The sequence below is a fragment of the Neofelis nebulosa genome, chromosome 2 (genome assembly GCF_028018385.1).
Source record: "Neofelis nebulosa isolate mNeoNeb1 chromosome 2, mNeoNeb1.pri, whole genome shotgun sequence".
Taxonomy (NCBI): Eukaryota; Metazoa; Chordata; class Mammalia; order Carnivora; family Felidae; genus Neofelis; species Neofelis nebulosa.
The window spans coordinates 61,760,978-61,783,337 of record NC_080783.1 but is presented as its reverse complement, the minus strand read 5'-3'; the positions used below and the strand labels follow the sequence as shown (position 1 = coordinate 61,783,337).

The window sequence follows — 22,360 nt, the reverse complement described above, 5'->3', positions numbered from 1 at the left end:
CTCTCAACAACGAACTGGATCGGTTACCGGATGCTGGGCCAGGGGGCGGCCCGAGATCTCGGGGGTGGGGCGGGTTTCTGAGCGCGAGCTGCCCACCCTCTGGAGGCCCCACACTCCCGCAGGCCCGCGAGGAAGCCCCTCCTCCCGGGCGGAGACGGCTCCCAGGAGTGCCCGGAGGCCGCCGCCGCCGCCTGGCAGAATTTCTGTCGCTGCCGAGGCGCGGAGTATGGGGCTCTGATGGCCATGGACGGCTACAGGGGCTTTCTGGGGCTGCTGGTGTCGGCGCTGCTCGTCGGCTTCCTGTCCGTGCTCTTCACCCTCATCTGGGTCCTCCACTACCGGGAGGGACTCGGCTGGGATGGGACCGCGCTCGAGTTTAACTGGCACCCGGTGCTCGTGGTCACTGGCTTCGTCTTCATCCAGGGCATCGGTACTGGGCACCTCCTGGGAGGCAGCGGGGAGGGACGCGCCGGCCGGGCTCCCCGACCGATCCCAGCCGAGTGCGGCTGACGTGGGCGAGCGAGGGGGTGCGAGGGGGAGCTCGGCGAGCGCGGGGGGCCGGGGGCCGGGGCGCGGAGACGGCCGGGCGTGGCGGCGGGACGGAGCCGGGAGCCGCGGGCGCGCGGAGCCTGCCCCGGGCCGACGTGGGCGAGCGGGGAGGGGCGGCGCGGCGGCGGCGCGCGAGGCGCGGGCACCGCCACGAGATGCTTCGCGGGGGGCGGCTGGGCACGGCTGCGGCGGAGCGGGTGGCCCGGCGCGCGGGCCCCACTTGGTTAACTCTTTGCTGCGAGGGGCGCGGGGCGCACGTGAGGCAGCCGCGTGACGCCAGAAAGCGGAGCGGAGGAGGGAGGGCGGAGTGCGGAGCGTCCCTGGCCCCGAAATTTGCCCCCCGTGGACGGAGCCTGCGCAATCAGGGGTGCCGAAACGCTCTTTAGGCGAGGCCTTCCTCTGAACTTTCTTCCCGGCTGCAGATTAGGAGAGGAAGGCGGAAAGGGTAGGGCGAGAATTGGTCTCCTGTTGCCCCATCCTCAGGCCTGCGTGAAGGTGGTCGGGGTGAGCGAAGCATCAGCTCTAGTCTCGCGTCTCCTAGAGCGTTCATTTCAGTCCAGCCCAGGAAGCTGCCAGGACTCAAAAGGGGGTTAGGCTGCCCTGCCTTCCCAGACTTGTTTTTGTGGCTCCCGACCAGCGAAAGTTCTCCCGCGGGGCTTCCTGTTGGGCGCTGGCCTTGAAGTGGGGCGGGAGCTGGCAGGTGGGGCTTGCGGCTGCCTGGCTCCCGGAGATGCTTGTGCTTGAGACATCCCTGGGGTTTGCTGTGTCCACGTTTGGCCCCACGAGAGTGCAGCTCCGGGCGTGTACTCACGCTCTGGGATGAGGCTAGCCCAGAGGGAGGGTTCAGTGGATGACATATTTCGTTTTTGTTTTTGTTTTGAGCTAAAACTGACATACAACATGTTTCACGTGTATAACGTGGTCATGTGTAAGATTATATAGGTGTGTCGTAGACTCTTAAGTCTAGAGTTCTCTTTTGGCCAGCAGAAGAGCAGACACAGGATGAAAGCAAGAGATGGCTAATGTCCAGGAAAAAGACAAGAGCCCGGAATAAGGGTCCTTGCCCCGTATTTATTCAGATCAGAAGGCTTGCAAACGTGATGGGCGTGCACAAAGAGACAAAGAAACTAGGAACTTTAACTTGGGGATGTGAGAGAAAAGGGGGGTTTTGAAGAAATACAGTTTTTGGGGTTTGGGGTTTGGGTCAATATAAAATAAAATCCGGGCACCGGGCAGATGGGTAGATGGTTGTTAACAGCAGACAGGAGGCACAGTGCCTGTTTATCTTAACTAGACTAGGGGATGAGACAGATAGGGGGAATAGCCTCAGGGTGAATAAGGCACCTTTCTTGTTGTTAACCATCTCTGCTTCCTGCTGCTTTGCCTGCAGCACAGCAGTCCATAGTCCAGTTCACCAATTTACCTAACCTGGCCCTATTCTCCTGTGAAAGCAACTTTTCTGCTATAGTACTAAATTGGGGGTGCTTTCACCCTGAACATCTAATCTTGTTTATTTCCTATACCTATGTATCAGGCACCTTTGCACCGTTTCTGTCTCAGGCCTTTGCCTCTCCCTCTCTATTTTGGGGACTCTGCGCCCCCTCTCTCTTTTGGGGTGTCTTTGCACCTCCCTACTCCTGGCACCTTTGTGCCTCCCTATTCTTGGGGTGTCTTTGCATTCACCTATTCTTGGAGTGCCAATCTGGTTTACCCAAACTCAGGTGTGAGCATTTTATGACTTTGTATGTCATTATGCCTTGTTAACCCATTGGTGTAAGCCCGGGGGATTCCTAAGTTTATCCCCCACACATGTGATTTATAAATCGAAGTGGTCACCCCAGTAAGTCTCGTTAACTTCCAACAGCTCACGTAGCTACGCGTTTTTTTTCTTGTGATGAGAACTTTTAAGATGTACCCCCTGAGCAACCTTTAAGATCTACTTTCTTAGCAATGGCTCAAATATACAATATAATAGTATTAATGTATTCACTATGCTGTACCTTATATACCCTGGACTTATAACTGGAAGTCAAGTTTTTTGACCACCTTCACCCATTTCGCTTGTCCACCCCCCTCCTCCTTCAATCCATGGCAGTTTTTATTGTGGTTGTGTGTGGTATTGTGTGTGTGTGTGTGTGGTATTGTGTCCTGACAGTTTCCTTCCTCCGCTGTTTGGCTGGAGGAACCTCCAGCCAGTGGCGCAAGTGCCATTTCTTTGTAGGCACTTTTCGAAAAGTGAAGTAAAGGCCTTGCAGACAAAGTATTTAGAAGAAGGTAGAAAATGGTGAGCTGAGGTTATACCTCAGAAAATAATGGACAGACGGGGCGCCTGGGTGACTCAGTCAGTTGAGCGTCCGACTTCGGCTAAGGTCATGATCTCGCGGTCCGTGGGTTCGAGCCCCGCGTCGGGCTCTGTGCTGACAGCTCAGAGCCTGGAGCCTGTTTCAGATTCTGTGTCTCCCTCTTTCTCTGACCCTCCCCTGTTCATGCTCTCTCTCTCTCTCTGTCTCAAAAAGAAATAAAATGTTAAAAAAAAATTTTTAAATAAAAAAGAAAATAATGGACAGAAGTGTAAAGGCTTCAGAAAGAGGTGCCACTGGCCGAAACCTCTAGCTCTGTCTCCGAGCGGGCTGCCTTTTCTCCAGCCATATCTGGCTCCCCGAATCAAACAAGCTAACAGAAAAGCTCCGACCTCATTCCTGAAGAAAAGATTTTTGTTTCCATTTAAAGCTCGTGCTGCAGCCTTCAGCAGGTGTGGCCAGCATTCTCCCACTCTGGGATGTAGTGGCAGACAAGTTGCTAATGCTTCCCTTACCTGGGTTGTGACAGGCATGCGGGTGAGCCTGCCATTGGCCAGCCAAGTTATTTCGTTACATAAGTCCCAGTTATTTTGCCACTGACCTAAAACGAGAAAAACAGACTGAAGTCCCAAAGTCACTGTCATCAAAAACACTCTTTCCTTCGTGGTGGAGCCCTTCAGTTTGGCCAGAGCTGTGAACATCTCCTGTTTGCTCCAAGTAGTGGCAACGGTCTGTTCATCTTTTCCAACCAGCCCTTCAGAGCAGCTCCTAATACCAGGAAACTTTCCAGAGTCTTCTCATAGTTGAGGGTAAGGGAAACACAGATGATATTAGCTGTTTCCTGACTTACGAGAGAGGAGACAATCACCAAACAATCGCTGGTATTTATTGAATGCTTCCTGTATGCCCACTGAGTGCGCTCTTTCACAGTCATGTAAGAATAAACCAAGACACAGAGCAGTTAAGTACCTTACCCAGGGAAGTAGTATGTTTCCAGTGGCTCTATTTTCAAGGTTCATTTCTCTGCTTTTATGGCAGTATGCTTATTTTCTGCAAAGTATTCTTAAGAGAAGCAAAAAAAGGTTCATCTCAAATACACTTTGAAATGGTTTATTCGTGTTAGAGTCCATTAGAGTTTTCCTAAAAGTTTAGTTTCTTGAAACTTCGGACTTTTCTTAATCTGTTCATACTCACCTTTGAGCAAAAACGTGTGAATGGATATTTTGGAAATGGTCATCTGTTGCTTTTATGCAAACCTTGTTTCCCCTAAGCTAAGTTACGGGGTTTGTGTTAGTTCTAGAATGTTTGTTCTGTCAACATTCCCCGTCCTGTTTACTATTTGGATTCCAGACTTGGAAAGCACTTTAATCAGATAATGTATTTCATTGACATAAACATAAGCTTTTTCATACATACAGGCACATGCATTGTATAACTGAGTTCTTACGAATCTTGGTCACCCCGCGCTTGCTCCTATCCAGTAGTACGAGGGCTCTAGTTGCAGGGCCAGCATTAAAGAGTTGGCTTTGTGAGCCAGGAGGGAGACACACGTTACAGACGAGCCATGTTAAAACAGACTTTTTTACTGGTTCAGTGAGGAAATTTTTAGGTTTTGCTCTTTCAGATCCCTAGTAAGGAACACAATGAAATGGAGTTTGTCTGTGATGCACAAATATTTAGAGATGAGGAGGGGAAGGCTGAAATCCAGTTATTACTCTGAGCATAAAATGCCTTACAAATATAATACACAGACAGTAGACAACATTTAAAACCATTTGAGAACAAGTAAAGAGTCCTGTGAAGCACCTTTAAGAAGTAAGCTCTGGAGTAAGCACAAAAGTTACAAAATAAATGCCCGTGTGTGTGTGTGTGTGTGTGTGTGTGTGTGTGTTGCAGTGATGGGGAGGGGGGCGGGTACATGCATACCTAAACGCACCTAGTCCAAATACATTTTGGGAAATCTATGTATTCTAAAATAGAATATAACAGACAATAGGACATCTAAAACTGAAATAACATTTTAAACTAGTGGGAAACCTAGCGAACATGAATGAGGAAGAATTTCAAAGAGAACTTGAGAAGATGCTTTGTACTTCTCTTAAAAGGAATGTTTGCCATGAAATAAGTACACTGCCAGGAAATCAGAGAAACAGCCCTTGAAAAGAAGGCCACAGAAAAGATTGAAACAAACCCTCTCAAAGTGGCAGTTGACCTTTTAAAAGGTTCAGCAGGGTGGAATATGTTATTTGGTAAAAGGTAGAAAATTCAAGTATATAAATTGGGTGAATAGAAGCCTCAGCAATTCTATACTCCTTCCCTTTCCACATGCAGAACTCTGCTGACTGTATAAACTGAAGGAAGAGAAATGGAATAGTATGGTGATCTCAAGTTGGCTTTGTGAGAGAATCTAACTACATTTAAGTAACATTTAAAAGACGAAGAAAAAGAAATTGAGTAGGCCTTAAATTAAGGCAGTTGGCATAGCCTAATAATGTATCTCAAAATGACCAAATCCAAGTCCACTTAAATATGATTTGAAAAGGCCCTTGGCAGACTGTTAAAAACTGGGAACAAACTGAGGGTTGATGGGGGGTGGGGGTGGGGGGGGAGGGTGGGTGATGGGTATTGAGGAGGGCACCTTTTGGGATGAGCACTGGGTGTTGTATGGAAACCAATTTGACAATAAATTTCATATATTAAAAAAAAAAAAAATGAAAAGGCTCTTGGCGTAGAACCTGGCAAAGAAGATGGTGGAGAAAATGCCCCAGAGAAAATGCCTACTCTAAACCCAGCCTTGAGGACACTATTAATAATAATACCTACCAATTTTAGGGAAATGAGGGTTTTTACAAAGCATGAAGACACAATTCAAGGCAACCCAAAACACATTTTTTGCTATAAATACATGCAGATCTCTTTGTAATGTAACTAATAGAAATGTTTTAGAAATGATTACTTTCCTCACTGTTGTATATCTGGCACCTAGAATAACAACTAGACCTGGCAACTGGTAGGCCAATAAATAGCAATTGAATGACTGAGTGATTAGTTCTGTAACAAAATGCAATTTTACTCATTTTATAATGATAATAATAACATCTAAAGTAAATGTGCTCTCCCTCCCCCCTCAGTGATTATCCTGTTCAGCCAGTTTGGCAGTACTGGTTTATTAGGGAAGAATGGGCGTCATATTATATTGGAAATGCATCTTTATTCTAAAGGCCTCAGGGTCATTAGAATGTTGCTAAGTACGACCTGTGCCTCCTCTTGCCTACCTAAAGACATCATCACTTCAGTTCTCCCCTTTTCCTTCTGCATCACTAAGTTTCTCCCCCCGATGGATTATTTCCAACATGTTACCATTTCTATCATCTTAAAAACAACCATACTCTTAACCCCATCCTTCTGGATGTTCATTCAGTCATCCTGGATTCCTCTTTCCCTATCACACTTCTCACCCAGTCCTTCAGATAATTATATAGATGCCAAACTTAAAATACAGTATTACCCAGATTCTGACCATTGACTATTTTAGTTATTTATTCACTCATTGGCTTCTCCTACTAAAATGTAAGTTCCCTTGTCTGTTTTCCTCACTGACGTAGTGTAGAACACTACATGGTGTGTAGAACATTACCTAGCATGCAGTCAGAATTCAATAAATATTTACTAAATTAATGAAAGTTTGGGCAGTCCTCTAAACCAGGGGCCATACCTACAAGGATGGTTTATAAAGTAAATATGTGAAGTGGATTAGGTGTGTAGCACCCACGAGAATGTCTTTCTGTGTTCAACTAAACATTCAGACACACAAGACTGCCAAGACCACACTGGGCACCAGCCCACTTAGGAGGATGTAGGATAGGAACCAGAGCTTGCTAGCGTGACCGCATCGGGTATCCTTTTTCTTTTCTTTTCTTTCTTTTTTTTTTTAAGTGATTTAAAAAAATATATTTATTTATCTTGAGAGGGAGAGAGAGAGTGTGTTTGGGGAGGGGCAGAGAGAGAGGGAGAGAGAGAGAATCCCAAACAGGCTCTGAACTGTCAGTGCAGAGCCCGATGTGGGGCTCGATCCCACGAACCATGAGATCATGACCTGAGCGGAAAGCAAGAGTCTGGTGCTTAACCAACGGAGCCACCCAGGTGCCCCAAACAGGCATCCTTTCCTGCAGTGGTTCATGTAGCAACCATATATCCCCCCATAAACTAGCCTCTCTGCAGGTGACAGTTTACTCACCAGGAGAAGAGATCTGCATTGGTGGGATCAGAGCTTTAGGTCTCCATGCCCCAAAGCAGCCAGTATCTCTTGCAATACTCTATAGATCTGGCTTCCAGTGTTCCTGCAGGGGATATATAGTGAGTTGAACAGTGTCCCCCAAAAAGATATGTCCAAGTCCTATTCTTAAGGACCTGTGGATGTGACCATAGTGTCTTTACAGAAGTAAAGTTATGGGTCTCAAGATGAGATCATCCTGATCTAGAGTGGGCCCTAAATCCAATGACTTGTGTCCTCAGAAGGGAGAAGATTGGAGACACAGACACAGAGAGGGGAAGGCAATATGAAGATAGAGGCAGAGATTGGAATGATGTGTCAACAAGCCAAGCAACACCATGAGTTGCCAGCAGCCTCCAGAAGCTAGGAGAGAGGTATGGACTGGATTCTCCCTCAGAGCCTCCAGAAGGAACTAGTCCAGCCAACACCATGATTTTGGGCTTCTGGCCTTCAGAACGATGAGAGAATACATTTATTGTTACTGGAAGCCACTCAGTTTTTGGTAATTTGTTATGATAGCCCTAGGAAAGCAACATAGGGTATAACAGTTATCATTGCACTCTGGGAAGCCCAGAGTTTGGCATTCTTATCAGGTATTTATAGATTTTTCATTACTTTTCCCAGTCTAGACACAGTTTACCAATCAGGGGGTCATTTTATTGTGAGCAATGTTTCCTAATAACATTAGTGTGAAGCTACTTTATCTGTTAACTAAGACCATTAACAAAAGGTCAGATCCTCATACAGCTGAGGGGAAATGCCTTCTGTGTGTGCATGTTGAGGGTGGAGGGAGGACTGTAAAGAACTGGAGAGTGTCTACTTTTGACAAAATAGGAAACCTCTTAGCTGCAGCAGATTGTGGCTCTATGGGGATGCCAGCCCCGAGTGGCTAGAGCTTCCCATTATCCAGGAGAATACAGATTTTAAAAAACTGGTTCAGTCTAAAAGTAAACCAGCCACACAGCCAAAACAAAACCCCCCAAATATTGTGCTGATCAAACAAAACACATCTACGGACCAAATCCACTCCATACCTCCCAGTTTACAAGTGACTTTCTGTCTTGACTTTGTGGGATTTAAATTTTTCCCTTAAAAAGAATAATCTTCTCTGTCGAGAAAATAGACCAGAAATGTTTTTTTTATAACTTTTTTTTTTCTTCCAGGAGAAACTTTCTTAAAAGGTAAAAATAGGCTTTGAAAGAACTGTACAGACTTTGGCTGTACTTTTCTAAGTTTGTTCATTCATCCAGTTTTCATATATCATCCTATTTAATTAGCATACATTTATTAAACACTTACTGCATGCCAGACACTGTGTAAAACAAATAAGTAAAATGTAGCCCTGTCTACAAGCTGTTCCCATTTAAGTTTGTTAGAGCTGAGTTACAGTTTTCTTCTAGAAAACCTGAGCCCTAGATGTTTAGAGCTGGCTAAGATTTGACGTTCAGCTCCTAAGTTTAGAGATTGTCTGACTAGGGTCAAAGAGGTGATATCAGAGCCAGTACTATTTCTAATTTGTTACATAATATCGATGTGAAGCATAAGAAAATATAGTTTATGTTTCTGCACTGCAGAGTTTCTGGGTATTTAAATATCTAGCAATTAATTGAATTTTCCTCTCTTCACACACTCTTCGATACCAGGTAGCCACCTGTGTGATGATTTCAGTCACTTTAAAGAGATGCTTCAGTGCCAAGATACTAAAACAAATCTACCAAATCATCCAAATCACTTCCTACATTTTGACTCTCTAAAGGTCGAGACGGTTTGAATACACAGGCATGTTCCAAAGCTCAGATTCTTTTTTTTTTTTTTTTTTTTTTTTTTTTTGCAGTGGCAGGTAGATTTTTTTGGACTGGGACACACTGGGGACCCTCACCCATGGCAGGGAGTGGGGGTGAGGTTGAAGACAAAAGTCTGATGGTCACTTGTGGTAGAATGGCGAGTTCTGGCTGTGCTGGATGAAGATGGAGCCGAGGGCCAGGCTGGCTGGTAGCTGCAAAGCCCGACTCTCCTGCCAGTTACATCTGCACAGGGAGCTGGGGAGAGGCAAAGAGGGCAGGGGCTGGACGCAGAGCTTGGGGGTGCATGCGGTGCAGGGAGGAAGAGTCAGAAAATAAGTCCATTGGTTAGTATGTTGCATCTGCTTTTGCAAGGGCTTTTGTCAGGCCAGGTCACCACCAGGCTGGAGGAACCCTATCTGGGTGGGCTGACGGTGGCTGTGCACTGCACAGGGCTGTGGCCGTGACAGGTACCGCACTGCCGGAAACGCCGAAGGTGTTCTGAGCGCAGCCTAGGGCCGGCTAAGGGGGTCCACAGCGAGGTGGGCGGTCCCGTAAGCACAGCCTTGGTATTGGCCGACCTCTGGGGTCCCTGCGAAAGCTGCTGCTGAGCCCGCCTCCTGCAGGGTTGTAAGGACTTGGGGTGGGAACATCTGTTTGGCCCTGCCAGCAGCCACTATGAGGGTGCCTGGGCGACTGTGTCCTCCGGGGCTCTTCTGCATGCTGAGGAGGGGAGCTCCTGTGTGCCTGTGTGAACAATCAGGCTCTGCTGTTGCGCAGCTGACGTCAGCCTGGTCAGGTCACTGTGCTCCCTAAGCCTCCGTTTCTCACTCTCAGGTAAAACTTTCTTGAGCTGTCGGAAAAACTGGTGCTTCTCTTCCTGTAGGGCCCCAAGCTTCTCCTGCAACTTCAGGATTTGTTCCTTGTTCTCCTCTAGCGACATTCTCTCTGCCTGTAAGGGTTAAATTGTAGTGTAGGGCTAACGCTTAGCTTGAAAAATAACAGCTTTGTGTTGACACTGAAGGTTAAGAGATAACAGTCTTGCTTTGCTCTTGTAAACTACGCCTCATACTCTTGTAAATTAGGCTTCACCAATTAAGGAAACAAAAATTCAAAGAAAAGAGCATCAGAGACAGGGTCAAGGAGATCCACTGGTTGCAACTTAGAGGCAGAAAGTCTAAAATAAATACCTCGTTAGGCAACTGTTTCTAACTCATCTGGAAACTGTTTCTAACTCATCTGGAAACTGTTTCTTTGTTCTGTTCCCAGGTGAAGATAAAACGATGTGATCGGTTATAGAAACTCTGTACCCCGGCTGTTTGGGGCCGCACTCTTATCAAGAGTGCTGGTCCCGATCGGTTGGCCTTGCCTCTCATTGTAATAAACTTTGTTGTGACTGTCACTGGTGCCCATAGCATTGTTTCAGGAGCCCTGTGGATGCAACATGCCATGTCCTTTTTCTCCCTTCTCCCTGCTCTTCCTTCATCTTCTGTTCCATCGTCTTGTCCACCTCTTCTTACTCCGCTGGCCGCTTGCGCTCCCGCTCCATTTTGTGTGCTGGTGCAACACCCAGCCACAGCGTTGGAAAGCTTGGGGTGCTCCAGGAGCGCAGGCATGGTGCTTTTGAGGACGCTCGGGCCGGGGGTGCCCGGCTCTGCCACTGACTGCCAGACCTCGGACTGGGCCTACCCGGAGGCGGGCGCCCGGGTGGGGGGGGAGGGGAGGTGCGCTGGGGCCGCCCAGGCGGAAGCCCGCCGCAGCCCGGGTCACGTGCCCACCCCCGCCTGTCCAGCCTCCGGTGCTCAGCTAAGCGCAGCTCTAGCGGGCCAGGGTTTCAGGCATTCGTGCTTCAAAGCTCAGGTTCTCTTTGACAGCTACCGTAGGAATCTTTCCAAGAAGATTATTTTAAAGGATTCTCTGCTTTTACGTTTAAACTGGAGATCTTTGCATAGAGTCTGGTACATTCTTGGGTGCATGGGGAAATTAGTAAATCCTGCTCTGAGTGTATACCAAGGATGTCAAAATAATACTTCATTCAAAGGGTTAAGGAAAGTGTAACGCATACGCCATATTTAAATAGAATTTATAAGTGTTTTAAAATTCCACTGTACTTCAAACAATTACTCCTATTTTATTTGGGGGTTCATTTAAAGCATACGTCAAGCTGTTAAGTGGGCCCAGGTGTAGACTACCTTTTACTTGCTTGAAAGGACCACTTGGTCTTACACTTGGATCAGCAGTACAGATTGTCTTGAGTTTTTGATTTGTGCATTTTCAAAGAGGATCTGCTCATTTGCTGGGAAACAATGAATTACTGTACTTTTTAATTTTTTTATTTTTAAGTGTTTATTTATTTTTGAGAGAGAGAGAGCACACGTTGGGGAGGGGCAGAGGGAGACACAGAATCTGAAGCAGGCTCCAGGCTCTGAGCTGCCAGCACAAAGCCGGATGTGGGGCTTGAACCCACATACGGTGAGATCATGACCTGAGCCCAAGACAGATGGGTAACTGACTGAGCCACCCAGGCGCCCCTACTGTACTTTAAAAAATTTATTTATTCAACAAACACTTAATGAAGTCCTACTATGTACCAGGCTGTGTGCTAACTGCTGAGATATGACACTGAACAAAGTAGACATGCCCCTACCTTCATGAATCACAAGATTTAAACACGGAAGAACTAGAGTCAAATTGTTTTCTATGTTTGGGGACATTTCTCCCTCCAAGTTCCTCTCTCTTCACACACGCTTTGACAGATCTAAAATTTGTATTGCCTATAGATAGTTTATGGATGGAAAGCTGGTGTCAAACCAGAGATTACATCTTAGAGAATGTATATTTTCACACATTCCTGAATTGATCATGCAGCTAGGAGCTGAGAAATTTTCTAATTAAATTCAGTTCAAGTTACTATATTTTCACCTTCATTTGTCCGAGAAATAATTATACACAGGTGTTGATTTCCTTTTCCCTTTCCTTCTTTGCCTTCTTTTCTCTTTTCTTTCTTCTTTCTTCCTGGTGTGTTCCACTACCAATAATTTTTCTTCTAAAGAAGATTTAAAATGTATTTCTCACATATATATGTGTTCATGTTTCCCTTCGTTTTCTGCGAGGATATGGTCTTGCCAACTCGGGCCTCTAACAGAAAACCCTTGTTTCAGTTACAAGTAGCCATTTGATGCCGTTTCCCCTCCTCATGGGCTTATGAGACGTTTTTCTTCCTTCTCACTGAACCTCAGGAATGGTGTCTAGGTAAATGCCAAGCCAGAAAAGCAAGAAATATTTAAATTCTGCTCTCCAGGCAGTTTTTATAGCTGTTGAGAGTAGCTTCTTGTTTAAGAAATGTGGTTTGCTTTGTTAAGATTGCCCTTTTCTCTGGGAGTCCACCGTATTTTTGTTATTTATACATCTTTAAAAACATGTAAACACTTTATGCAAATGTAACATTTTGCAGTTATCCTTCATTTATCTAAAGAACACTCTGAATGGTAGTCAACTATTTACATTTGGCAGAATTTCCACATACCCAAGAGAGGCAGAAACTCCAGGCCTCACTCACATGAGAGCCCCCTCCAGTTTCCGAGGGCTGCCGACTTAGTGGCTGAGATTAATTCGCTATTGGGTTTGTGAACTTACAAAAATATTGTTTTAACTTGAAAAATAGTAAGAATTTTTTCAGTCATACGGAAAGTAACATAACATCCCCATGTATCCATCACCCTGATTTAACAGAGGTTCTGATTTTTGTCAACATAAAAAGGTATAAACTAGAACTCAGAGGTGGTAGGAATAAAAGATTATACAGGATGATGGAAGAGGGTAAGCACCCTAACCTAAGCAAGAAACTAAAAGAGGAGATTGAAGAACTCTAAACTAGACCCAGGGGCTGAAACATCGTAACTGCCTGGGCTTATGCAGATGGGAGGGAAGCACCTCTCCAGCTCTAGAAGCCCCTTAGGATTTTCTCCACTGGTAATAGGACAGTATGTTTTATTGGTAACCCCAAATCATCAATAAAAGATTACATTGTGTCCATTCATGCTACTGCTGGAGAAGGAAAGCTTGTGTGCAACCAGTCTGAAAGCATTTGAGTAAATGTGCAAGGTTCAAAAATCCAGTTTTAACACTCAAGGAGCAAAGATTTTAGTTTTGCAGGAAATTCAACACATTCCTCTATGATGCCTGTAGTATTTAGAAGAGTAAAAATTCTTCACTGAACATTTTTTTTAGGCAAGTGTTTTATTGAAGAACCACACACATGCAGAGAAGTACCTAAATCATAAGTTACATGTTTTTATAAGGAACACACTCACGTACCTGGATGGTGAAACAACATCCCAGGCACCGAAGAATCTTCCTGGTAACCATCGTAACTTCTCTCGGTCATGATAATTACTCCTGACTTCTAATATCAGAGGTTAGTTTTGATTTTGGAAATTTTTGACACAACAGGATCCAGATCAGGGAGAAAAAGCTGTTGTGATTTATTGTTCATAATTTGCTTTTCAAGCAAACATAGTCCACGTATTTCCTTTTCATACATAGATGTTCAAGTTCCCTCATCTAAGATAAGGGCAGTGCCTGGATGATAGGATGATGATGATAGCAACAATAATAATTATTTTTAAAATGCGAATTGAGATTAACATCTCTCTGCCTTAGCTTTCTCCTCTGTATAATGGTAATAGTAATCATACCTTTTTTACAGAGTTGAGGTAAAAATTATGATGTAAACATATAGAGCACTTAGCATGGTGTGTAAGGGTTCAGGTGTGTGTGTGTGTGTGTGTGTGTGTGTGTGTGTGTGTGTGTGTAATAAATCATGTTAACCCAGAAGAGGGTGAGATGTATTATTAGATTTTCATATTATCCACATTTTTATTTTACTAATGCCTGATCACACAGATTGCAAAAGGCTCCACTGTGTGGATGAAAGGTCACAAATTCATGGGTAAAGAGACATTTGCTTTCCTTAAAAACTTGAGAATCATATATGTTTCATATGATTTATATGAAAACTTGAGAATCACATGTACATAGGGATATGTATATCCACTAATTCCAAGGAGAAAAAGCATAAGGAGGGGAAACCATGTGTCTGAGTTGACTTCAGTTTGACTTCTCGACTTTGATCAGCCTGAAGAAAGTATCTTACATTTATTTAAAAAACACTCAAAAGTCACACACACAAATAAAATTAGTGAAATCTGAATTAGGTCAGTGGATTATATTGATGTCTGTTTCTTAGTTGTGATGTTGTACTATGGTTATGTAGGATGTTACCATTGGTAATATCAGATGTTATCATTTGTGTGAGGAGTAGATGGTATCTGTCTGTATTATTTCTTACAACTGCATGTAAATCTACAATTATCTCAAAATAAGAGTTAAAAATCATACTTATGGAGCTACATGCTTTGAGCCCAGGGCTGTTCTAGGCTCAGGATACAAGGAGAAACAGCAAAATGCATTCCTTCCTTCAGAGAGGATGAAGTAAGGATGAGAAGGGACATTGAGCTAGATTTTAAAAGTACAGTTGACTCTTGAACAACATGGGTTTGAACTGTGCAGGTCCACTTACGGGTGGATTTTTTTTTTTTGGATAAACACACGACAGTACTGTAAATGTATTGTCCTTATGATTTTCTTAACATTTTCTTTTCTCTAGCTTACTTCATTCTAAGAATACAGTATATAATGCATATACAAAATATGTGTTAATCAACTGTTTATGTTATCAGTAAGGGTTCCAGTGAACAGTAGGCTATTAGTAGTGAAGTTTTGGGGGAGTCAAAAGTTATATGTGGATTTTCAACTTAGTTGGGGTCATTGCCCCTAACGTTGTTTAAGGGTCAACTGGTATACCCGGTTGCACTAAATGGCTTGAAAAGATTCATTGAATATAGAAATGATTATCCAAAAAGTCCCCATGTCCTCGAGGAAATATAATCGATCAACATTTATAAGGTATCCATATGTACACTAAAATTAGTAAGTAGCAATCCTTCAGAGTTTGGACTAGATGAAAAGAAGACTGTCTTAATGGTGAGGGCTGTCAAGTGTTAAGGAATGGAACCAAAGAATACGAAGATTGACATCTTTTGCTGTAGGCTTTAAAGAGGCTGAACCCACATCTGTCTTTGTAGGTTTATGCATTTGTGACTGAGAATGGACTAGATAATGCCATAAATTTCTGTGATCCTATGAAGTTCTATATATTTGAATTATAAACGTCTGTAGTGGGAATATGTTTTTTTTTTTTTTTTTCGTGCTGGAACTAAGCAATATACACTGCTGTTATAATGGAATCCACCTTCCAGAGGAAGTATTCTTCAGACTTTATCCACCTGTCATACATTTTCAGACCTCTAAAGTTTTCCTGACATGGACTGGAGGGGTGAGAATGAGGGTGGGTAGGGGCAGGATATTGTCTTCAGAACAAAAATTGCAGGCTGCTTAACGTGGCTATATAATCTATTGCTTAAACCAGCACATTTAAAAAAATGCTATTCAAAAATGTTTTTGTTGAAGTTTAATCTATGTGCAGAAAAATGTACATATGGTGTGTAGCTTGGTGAAATCTTCCCTCCGTGAACACCTATGTAACCAGCATTCAGACTGAGAAACAGAACATTAGCAGAAAGCTAGAAATCTCTTGCATGTTCCTTTTCAGTTACTATACCACTTCCTCACAAGGGCAACCATTATCCTGACTTTTCTTATTGCAGAGATGAGTTTTGCCTGTTTTTATAGTTCGTATAAATTGTCTATAACTGTTTATGTCTGGTTTCTTGGCACCCACATTATAGGTTGATCCATATCATTGGGTGATGTTCTAGTTATAGATCATTCATTCTCTTTGCTGTATATTATTCCATGGTGTAAATATATCACAGTTTATTTATTCATTCTATTAACGATGGGCATTTGGGGAGTTTCTAGTTTGGGGCCACTACAAATAGTGATGCTAACAATATTCTAGTGCATGTCTTTTGGTGAACATATGTACATATTCCTTTGGGGCATATACCCAGGAGTAGAATTGCTGGATCATAAGTTATGCATAAGTTTAGCTTGAGTGAATACTGCTACTTTGCCACAGTGTTTGTTCCCATTTAAACTCCCATCAGCAGAACATGAGAGCTGTGATTGCTTTACATCCTCTGCAATACTTGGCATTTTTCATGTTTAGCCATTCAGATATGTGGTAGACATATTCTCATTTGATTTTAATTTGCATTTCTCTGTTGACTAGTGAAATTGACATCTTTCTTATGTTTATCTATATTTGGATATACCTTTTTGTAAAATATGTGGATATACTCTTTTGTTTGGTTAAATCTTTGTGCATATATGTGTGTGTGTGTGTGTGTGTGTGTATATATATACATATATATGGAATATATATATATTCCTTAGTCTGTCTTTTCTTATCAAACTATGACTATATGAAGAAACCAGGTCATAAGATTAATAATTTAGTTTTGGATGTGTTGAGTTTGAGATATTTGGAGGCATCTCTATAGAGATGTAAAGAAGCTGTTGGATTTTGTGGGTCTGGAGGTAAGAAGAAAGTTCTGGGCTTAAGGGGCTCCTGGGTGGCTCAGTTGGTTAAGCGTCTGACTCTTGATCTCAGCTCAGGTCTTGATCTCGGCGTTGTGAGTTCAAGCCCCATGTTGGCCTCCATGCTGGGCATGGAGCCTACTTTAAAAAGGTATGAACTGGAGGTGAGAATTTGGGAGTCCCTGCCATGTAGGTAGCATCTCAGTGAAAGAGTGAATGAGATCACCCACAGAGAGTGTAGAGGGAGGAAAAAGTCTTAGAATTGACCCTGAGAGCCACCAGAGTTTGTTCATAAGTCGGAAATAAAGAAGATGCCGGCAAAAGAGCCCAAGAATGAACCCCTGAGAGGCAGGGAAGAGGGGAGAAGCAGAAGCCAGGTGAAAAGGGTTTCATGGAAGGGAGTGTTCAGCGCGTCAAACTGTTCAACTTGTGTTAATTAAAAACAACAATGCCACGTTCTGTCCCCTTTTGCTTCTTTCTAGCCATCATCGTATACAGACTGCCATGGACCTGGAAATGCAGCAAGCTCCTGATGAAATCCATCCATGCAGGTTTACACGCTGTTGCTGCCATTCTTGCAATTATCTCTCTGGTGGCTGTTTTTGATTTCCACAATGCCAAGAATATCCCCAACATGTACAGTCTACACAGCTGGGTCGGACTGACGGTCGTCATACTCTACATCTTACAGGTCAATGTCTCAGTGTATTTGTAAGCATGATATGAAAAGCAAAACAGTTCAGATACTGTAGATGTTTTCTACACATTCATATTTCTTGGAAATAATCTTCTCATTCCCTTTAGGCCCTGTTCCATTTTGTTTCCATTATAAGTATTCTTCTCTGAAGGGCCACCAGAACTGCAGAATTCAGTCTTTAAGCTTGAGCATGAGATTTAAAAAAATTTTTTTAATGTTTATTTATTTTTGGAAGAGAGAGAGAGAGAGAGAGAGAGAGAGAGAGAGAACGAGCGGGGGAGGAGCAGAGAGAGAGGGAGACACAGAATCCGAAACAGGCTCCAGGCTCTGAGCTGTCAGCACAGAGCCCAATGCGGGGCTCGAACTCACAAACTGTGAGATCATGACCTGAGCTGAAGCTGGACACTCAACCAGCTGAGCTATCCAGGCACCCTGAGCATGAGATTTTAAATATGGACATATCCATGTAGGGAAATTACTGTCTCCATAACACCTAGACTGCCATTATCTGGACTTCAAGTTCCATGTGCTGAATAAACAAGCATAGGCAAGATTTCTTTCCCATATTCCTCTATCATTTTTCTTCTCTTTTTTGTTTTATAAAAGTTTATTTTCATGTTTATTTACTTTTGAGAGAGAGTGTACGCACATGAGCAGAGGAGGGACAGAGAAAGAATTAGAGGATCCAAAGTGAGCTCCATGCTATCAGCACGGAGCCCAGTGCAGGGCTCGAACTCACAAACTGTGAGATCATGACCTGAGCAAAAGTTGGGCGCTTAACCAACTGAGCCACCCAGGCGCCCCTCCTTTTTTTTTTTTTTTTAAGTTTATTTATTTATTTACTTATTTATGAGAGTGAAAGAGAGAGAGGGAGAGGGGGTAGAGAGAGAAATGGAGAGAGAGAATCTCAAGCAGGCTCCACATTGTCAGCACAGAACCTGATGCCGGACTCATGACCTGAACCAAAATCAAGAGTCGGGTGCTTAACTGACTGAGCCACCCAGTTGCTCCTGTCATTTCTATTTCCTAACTTTATGAGTGAAGACATGAATTTTACTTCTTTGTTAGATTTTGAAGGCTCAGGGATTAGTTTAGTTTTCCCCTGTCTTCTCTTCACTTATTAAAAACACATACATTTGAGAGCAGTGTATATGAACAAAAGTTAATGGAGTGTGATAAGGATTTGGCTATTCTAGGACACTAAAGTAAAAGGTGAATTTTTAAAATCTTTTTGGTGGTAACCATTTTGTTGAAAAATCTTTGTGAACTATGGCAATTCACTTCCCTTCCTTAGGACAGTATATAGCCAGCTATCTAATTGGGATATCAATGTGAACTTCACTTTTCTGTGAATATAGGAGAAGTAAGAAACTGAAGTGAATAAAAAATAGAAGAAATTATAAATGAAATGAAAAGCTGGTTCTTTAAAAAAAAATAAAATAAAAGAGATAAACCATTGCAAACCTGAGAAAAAACAAAATATACAACCTTCAGAATAAGAAAAAAATTAATCATAGATACAGATATTATTTTAAAATTAGGACAGATTGTTAAATTTTAATATATCATAATATACTTAAAAATCTTTAAGAAATAAGGATTCTTTTCTTGCCAAATATAGACTACCAGATTTGATCCAAGAGGAATTAGAAAACCTAAACAGGATTGGGGCACCTGGGTGGCTCAATCGGTTAAGCGCTCGACTTAGGCTCAGGTCATGATCTCAGGTTCCCGGTTTCGAGTCCCACGTTGGGCTCTGTTGCTGAAAGCTCAGAGCCTGGAGCCTGCTTCAGATTCTGTGTCTCCCTCTATCTCTCTGCCCCTTTCCTGCTCACACTCTGTCTCTGTCCCTCTCTCAAAAATAAATAAACATAAAAAAAAAAAAAAACTAAACAGGACAATAAAATATTAGATGAAATTGGTAAGATCTTTTGAAATCTATCTCTAAAAAAGGCACTGGTCCAGACTGTTTTGTATCTTTGGCTTTCTAGGAATGGATACTTTAAACTTTTCTAGCACACTGGGAGAAAACAAACTCCTCTTAGATGTGGAGCGACTGTGTACTACATCTTGACATCCAAGATGGCGGCCCCGATGATAAACACCTTTACTAACATCCAACAGCAAACACCAGCTTACAGTGTGAAATATTGAAGGCATTTCCATTATATTAATAAGACATTGGTGCTTGCTACCTTGGTCATTCAAATTTATTTTAGAGGTTTTAGCTACAAGATAATGAAAAAATCTGAATAAGTAATAGAGAATTTGTGACTTTTTTTCAGTTTGCAAAAACAAATACATAGAATGTATGTCTAGTAACCCAGAGATGGTTAGAGTAATGAGTATTTGGGAAGGTGCCTGGATCTAAGATAGCCATGCAGGGGCACCTGGGTGGCTCAGTCGGTTAAGCATCCAACTTCGGCTCAGGTCATGATCCGACAGTTTGTGGGTTCGAGCCCCACATCAGGCTCTGTGCTGACAGCTCAGAGCCTGGAGCCTGCTTTGGATTCTACGTCTCCCTCTTTCTCTGCCCCTCCCCCCCTCAAAAATAAATAAACATTTAAAAATACTAAAAAAAAAAGAAGATAGCCATGCATAATTCAATAACTTTTGCGTAAACTAGAAATAACCACTTAGAATAAGAAGTAGAATTCATTTATAATGTGAATATAAAATTATCAAATATGTAGGAATAAATTGAACAACGAAAGTATAAAATCTATATGTAGAATATGTAAAATACTATAAAATTTTATTGAAAAACAGAAAACATGGTATAATTAGAGAGATACCATGTTACTAAAAGAGAACAATTAATATAGAAATATCTTTCCCTCTTCAACTATATTTATGTATAATATAATTCTCATTTTAAGCCCAATAGTAGTTTTAAACTTGCAGAGCAAATATCCAAGGATAATCAAACAAATGTTGAAAAAGAGGTGAAGGGAGACCTGCCTTCAAAACAAGCTATTAATACAAGAGTAAGCAAAATATAGTCATGGAAAGAACAGAGAGGACAGAAACAGTCCAAGTAGTACACGGTTTTTTTTCTTCGGCACTTTGGTATTTCAATTTAGTGGAGAAAGAATGCTTATTTAATAAATGTTACCATCATAATTTGTTATCCATTTGGAAGAGACCAAACAAACAAGCGAAAGGACTCTGTATATAACACAAAGGAAAAAAGATTCCTAAAAACCCAATGAAAAGAGAAAAAGAAAATTAAGAAGCAAATAATCTATATAATTTGAAGTTGGGGAGTCCACAGGTTGACAAGAAATCCAGAAGTCATAAAGGAAAAAAAAAGACATATTTGATTATATAAAAAAATTTTTTAAAGTATATGGAGGGGGGCACCTGGGTGGCTCAGTTAGTTAAGCGTCCAACTCTTGATTTCGGCTCAGGTAATGATCTCACTATTTGAGATCGAGCCCCACATCTGGCTCTGTGCTGACAATGTGGAGCCTGCTTGGGATTCTCTCTCTCCCTCTGTCTCTGCCCCTCCCCTGCTCATGCTCTCTCTCTCTCTCAAAATAAATAAATAAGCATTAAAAAAGAAAAAAAAATTTAATAAAAAATTATGTGGGGGAAAACATACCAAAGTCAACAGAAACTGCACAAAGGGATATGGGGATAGTCATGTCATATATTAAGGCTTAATGTGTTTAATATGTAATATAAAAAAACTCCTAAAAATTAATGACAAAAAGGCAACCTCACAGAAAAATAAACAGAAGATTTGAACAGGCAGGTCACAGAAGAAAAACTTAAATCACCAATCAACATATAAAATGTCCAACCTCACTAAGAAGTTAGGGGAATATAAAATAAAACAACAATAAAATGTCATTTTCCCCCACAAGACTAACAGGACAACAGTGGTGATGTTCCTTGCTGCCAAGGGTGTGAGTGGTCAAAGGTGCTCTCCACTTTTGCTTTTCCACTAGTGACAGGAAAATGAGTTGTCACCAAATTTTAGGGAAGTAGTGTGTTAATATCTACTAAATTAAAAAAATATATATATGCTTACCCTTTAACCTAGCAATCCCACATTTGGAGAGAGTAGAAATAAAATACTGTAATGTAAGGAACTCTAAAAAGGATTTTTTTTTTTTAATATTTATTTTTGAGAGAGAGGGAGTGAGAGAGAGAGGGAGAGAGCATGAGCAGGGGATGGGCAGAGAGAGAGGGAGACACAGACTTCAAAGCAGGCTCCGGGCTCTGAGCTGTCAGCACAGAACCCGACGCGGGGCTGGAACTATGAGATCATGACCTGAGCTGAATTTGGATGTCCAACCAACTGAGCCAGCCAGGTGCCCCTAAAAAGGATTTTTAGCGCAACATTGTTTATGCAAGCAGGAAACCAGAACCACTAGATATCCATCAATAGGGAATGGTTAAATAATTTTTGGTAAATCCATGGTGGATATCATACAGCCATTACAAGGAATGTAGCCATGTCTACTGACCAAGAGTGAAATCATGATATTCTTCAGTATAAAAAATACTGGAGAATAAGTAATATGTTTAGTAAAATGTTATTTAAAATAAAAAAGGAAAGAGAAAAAAAGCATGTATGTGTTTATGTGTAAAGAAAGGTATGGGAGAATACACCAACCCACTGCCACATTGTGGGAGTGCGTGGGATTGGTTTGGGGGCTTATTAAATTTTTAAATGTGTCTTGTTTGACTTGCTTGAACCTGTGGCTCTTTTGTTTCAAATACAAGTAAATCTTATGTTATATACAAAGCATATATACATAATTTTTAAAACCAAACAAGCAGACAGGTGTCCCCTCACCACAGATTGTGAATACTCACGTTGTGCTTGGTGCCTGTGGTTGTTCAGGAACCAGGTGAACAGTTTCTTATCAGGAAAAGTTGACGACATTCCAACTTTATTCCTTTGCTGCATAAAAGCTATTTTCAAGTTACTTGCATTGCTTCTCCATACAAGTGACAGAACAGATCACCCAGATGTGCTCAGGGAGAAATTAAGTGAAAGCACATTTCCTTTCCCAGTGGAAAGAAATGAATTCTAGGCTTTTGGTAGGAGCTAAGCTCCCTACTTATTATGATTTACAAAGATTCCTGCCTCCGTATTCTTAGTTGCAAAAATTCATGAGCCACAAAAATATGCTTTGACAGAGACATACTTCTGTCAGATTTTTTAAGTTAAAAGTAAAAAAGG

At 42.3% G+C, this 22,360-nt stretch overlaps 1 protein-coding gene and 1 pseudogene across 1 annotated transcript in view; one reads left to right on the top strand and one right to left on the bottom strand.

Annotated features, from left to right (window-relative positions):
• The first annotated feature begins 130 nt into the window (after window positions 1-130).
• Window positions 131-22,360, top strand: part of LOC131502924 (plasma membrane ascorbate-dependent reductase CYBRD1) — a 35,282-nt gene continuing 13,052 nt past the window's right edge. The window contains exons 1-2 of the mRNA XM_058714155.1: window positions 131-430; window positions 16,949-17,157. Of these exons, the coding sequence (XP_058570138.1) occupies window positions 238-430; window positions 16,949-17,157 (402 nt within the window). The 5' untranslated portion in view covers window positions 131-237. The remainder of the gene's footprint in view (window positions 431-16,948; window positions 17,158-22,360) is intronic.
• On the bottom strand, window positions 8,921-10,519 carry LOC131502927 (G protein pathway suppressor 2-like; annotated as a pseudogene).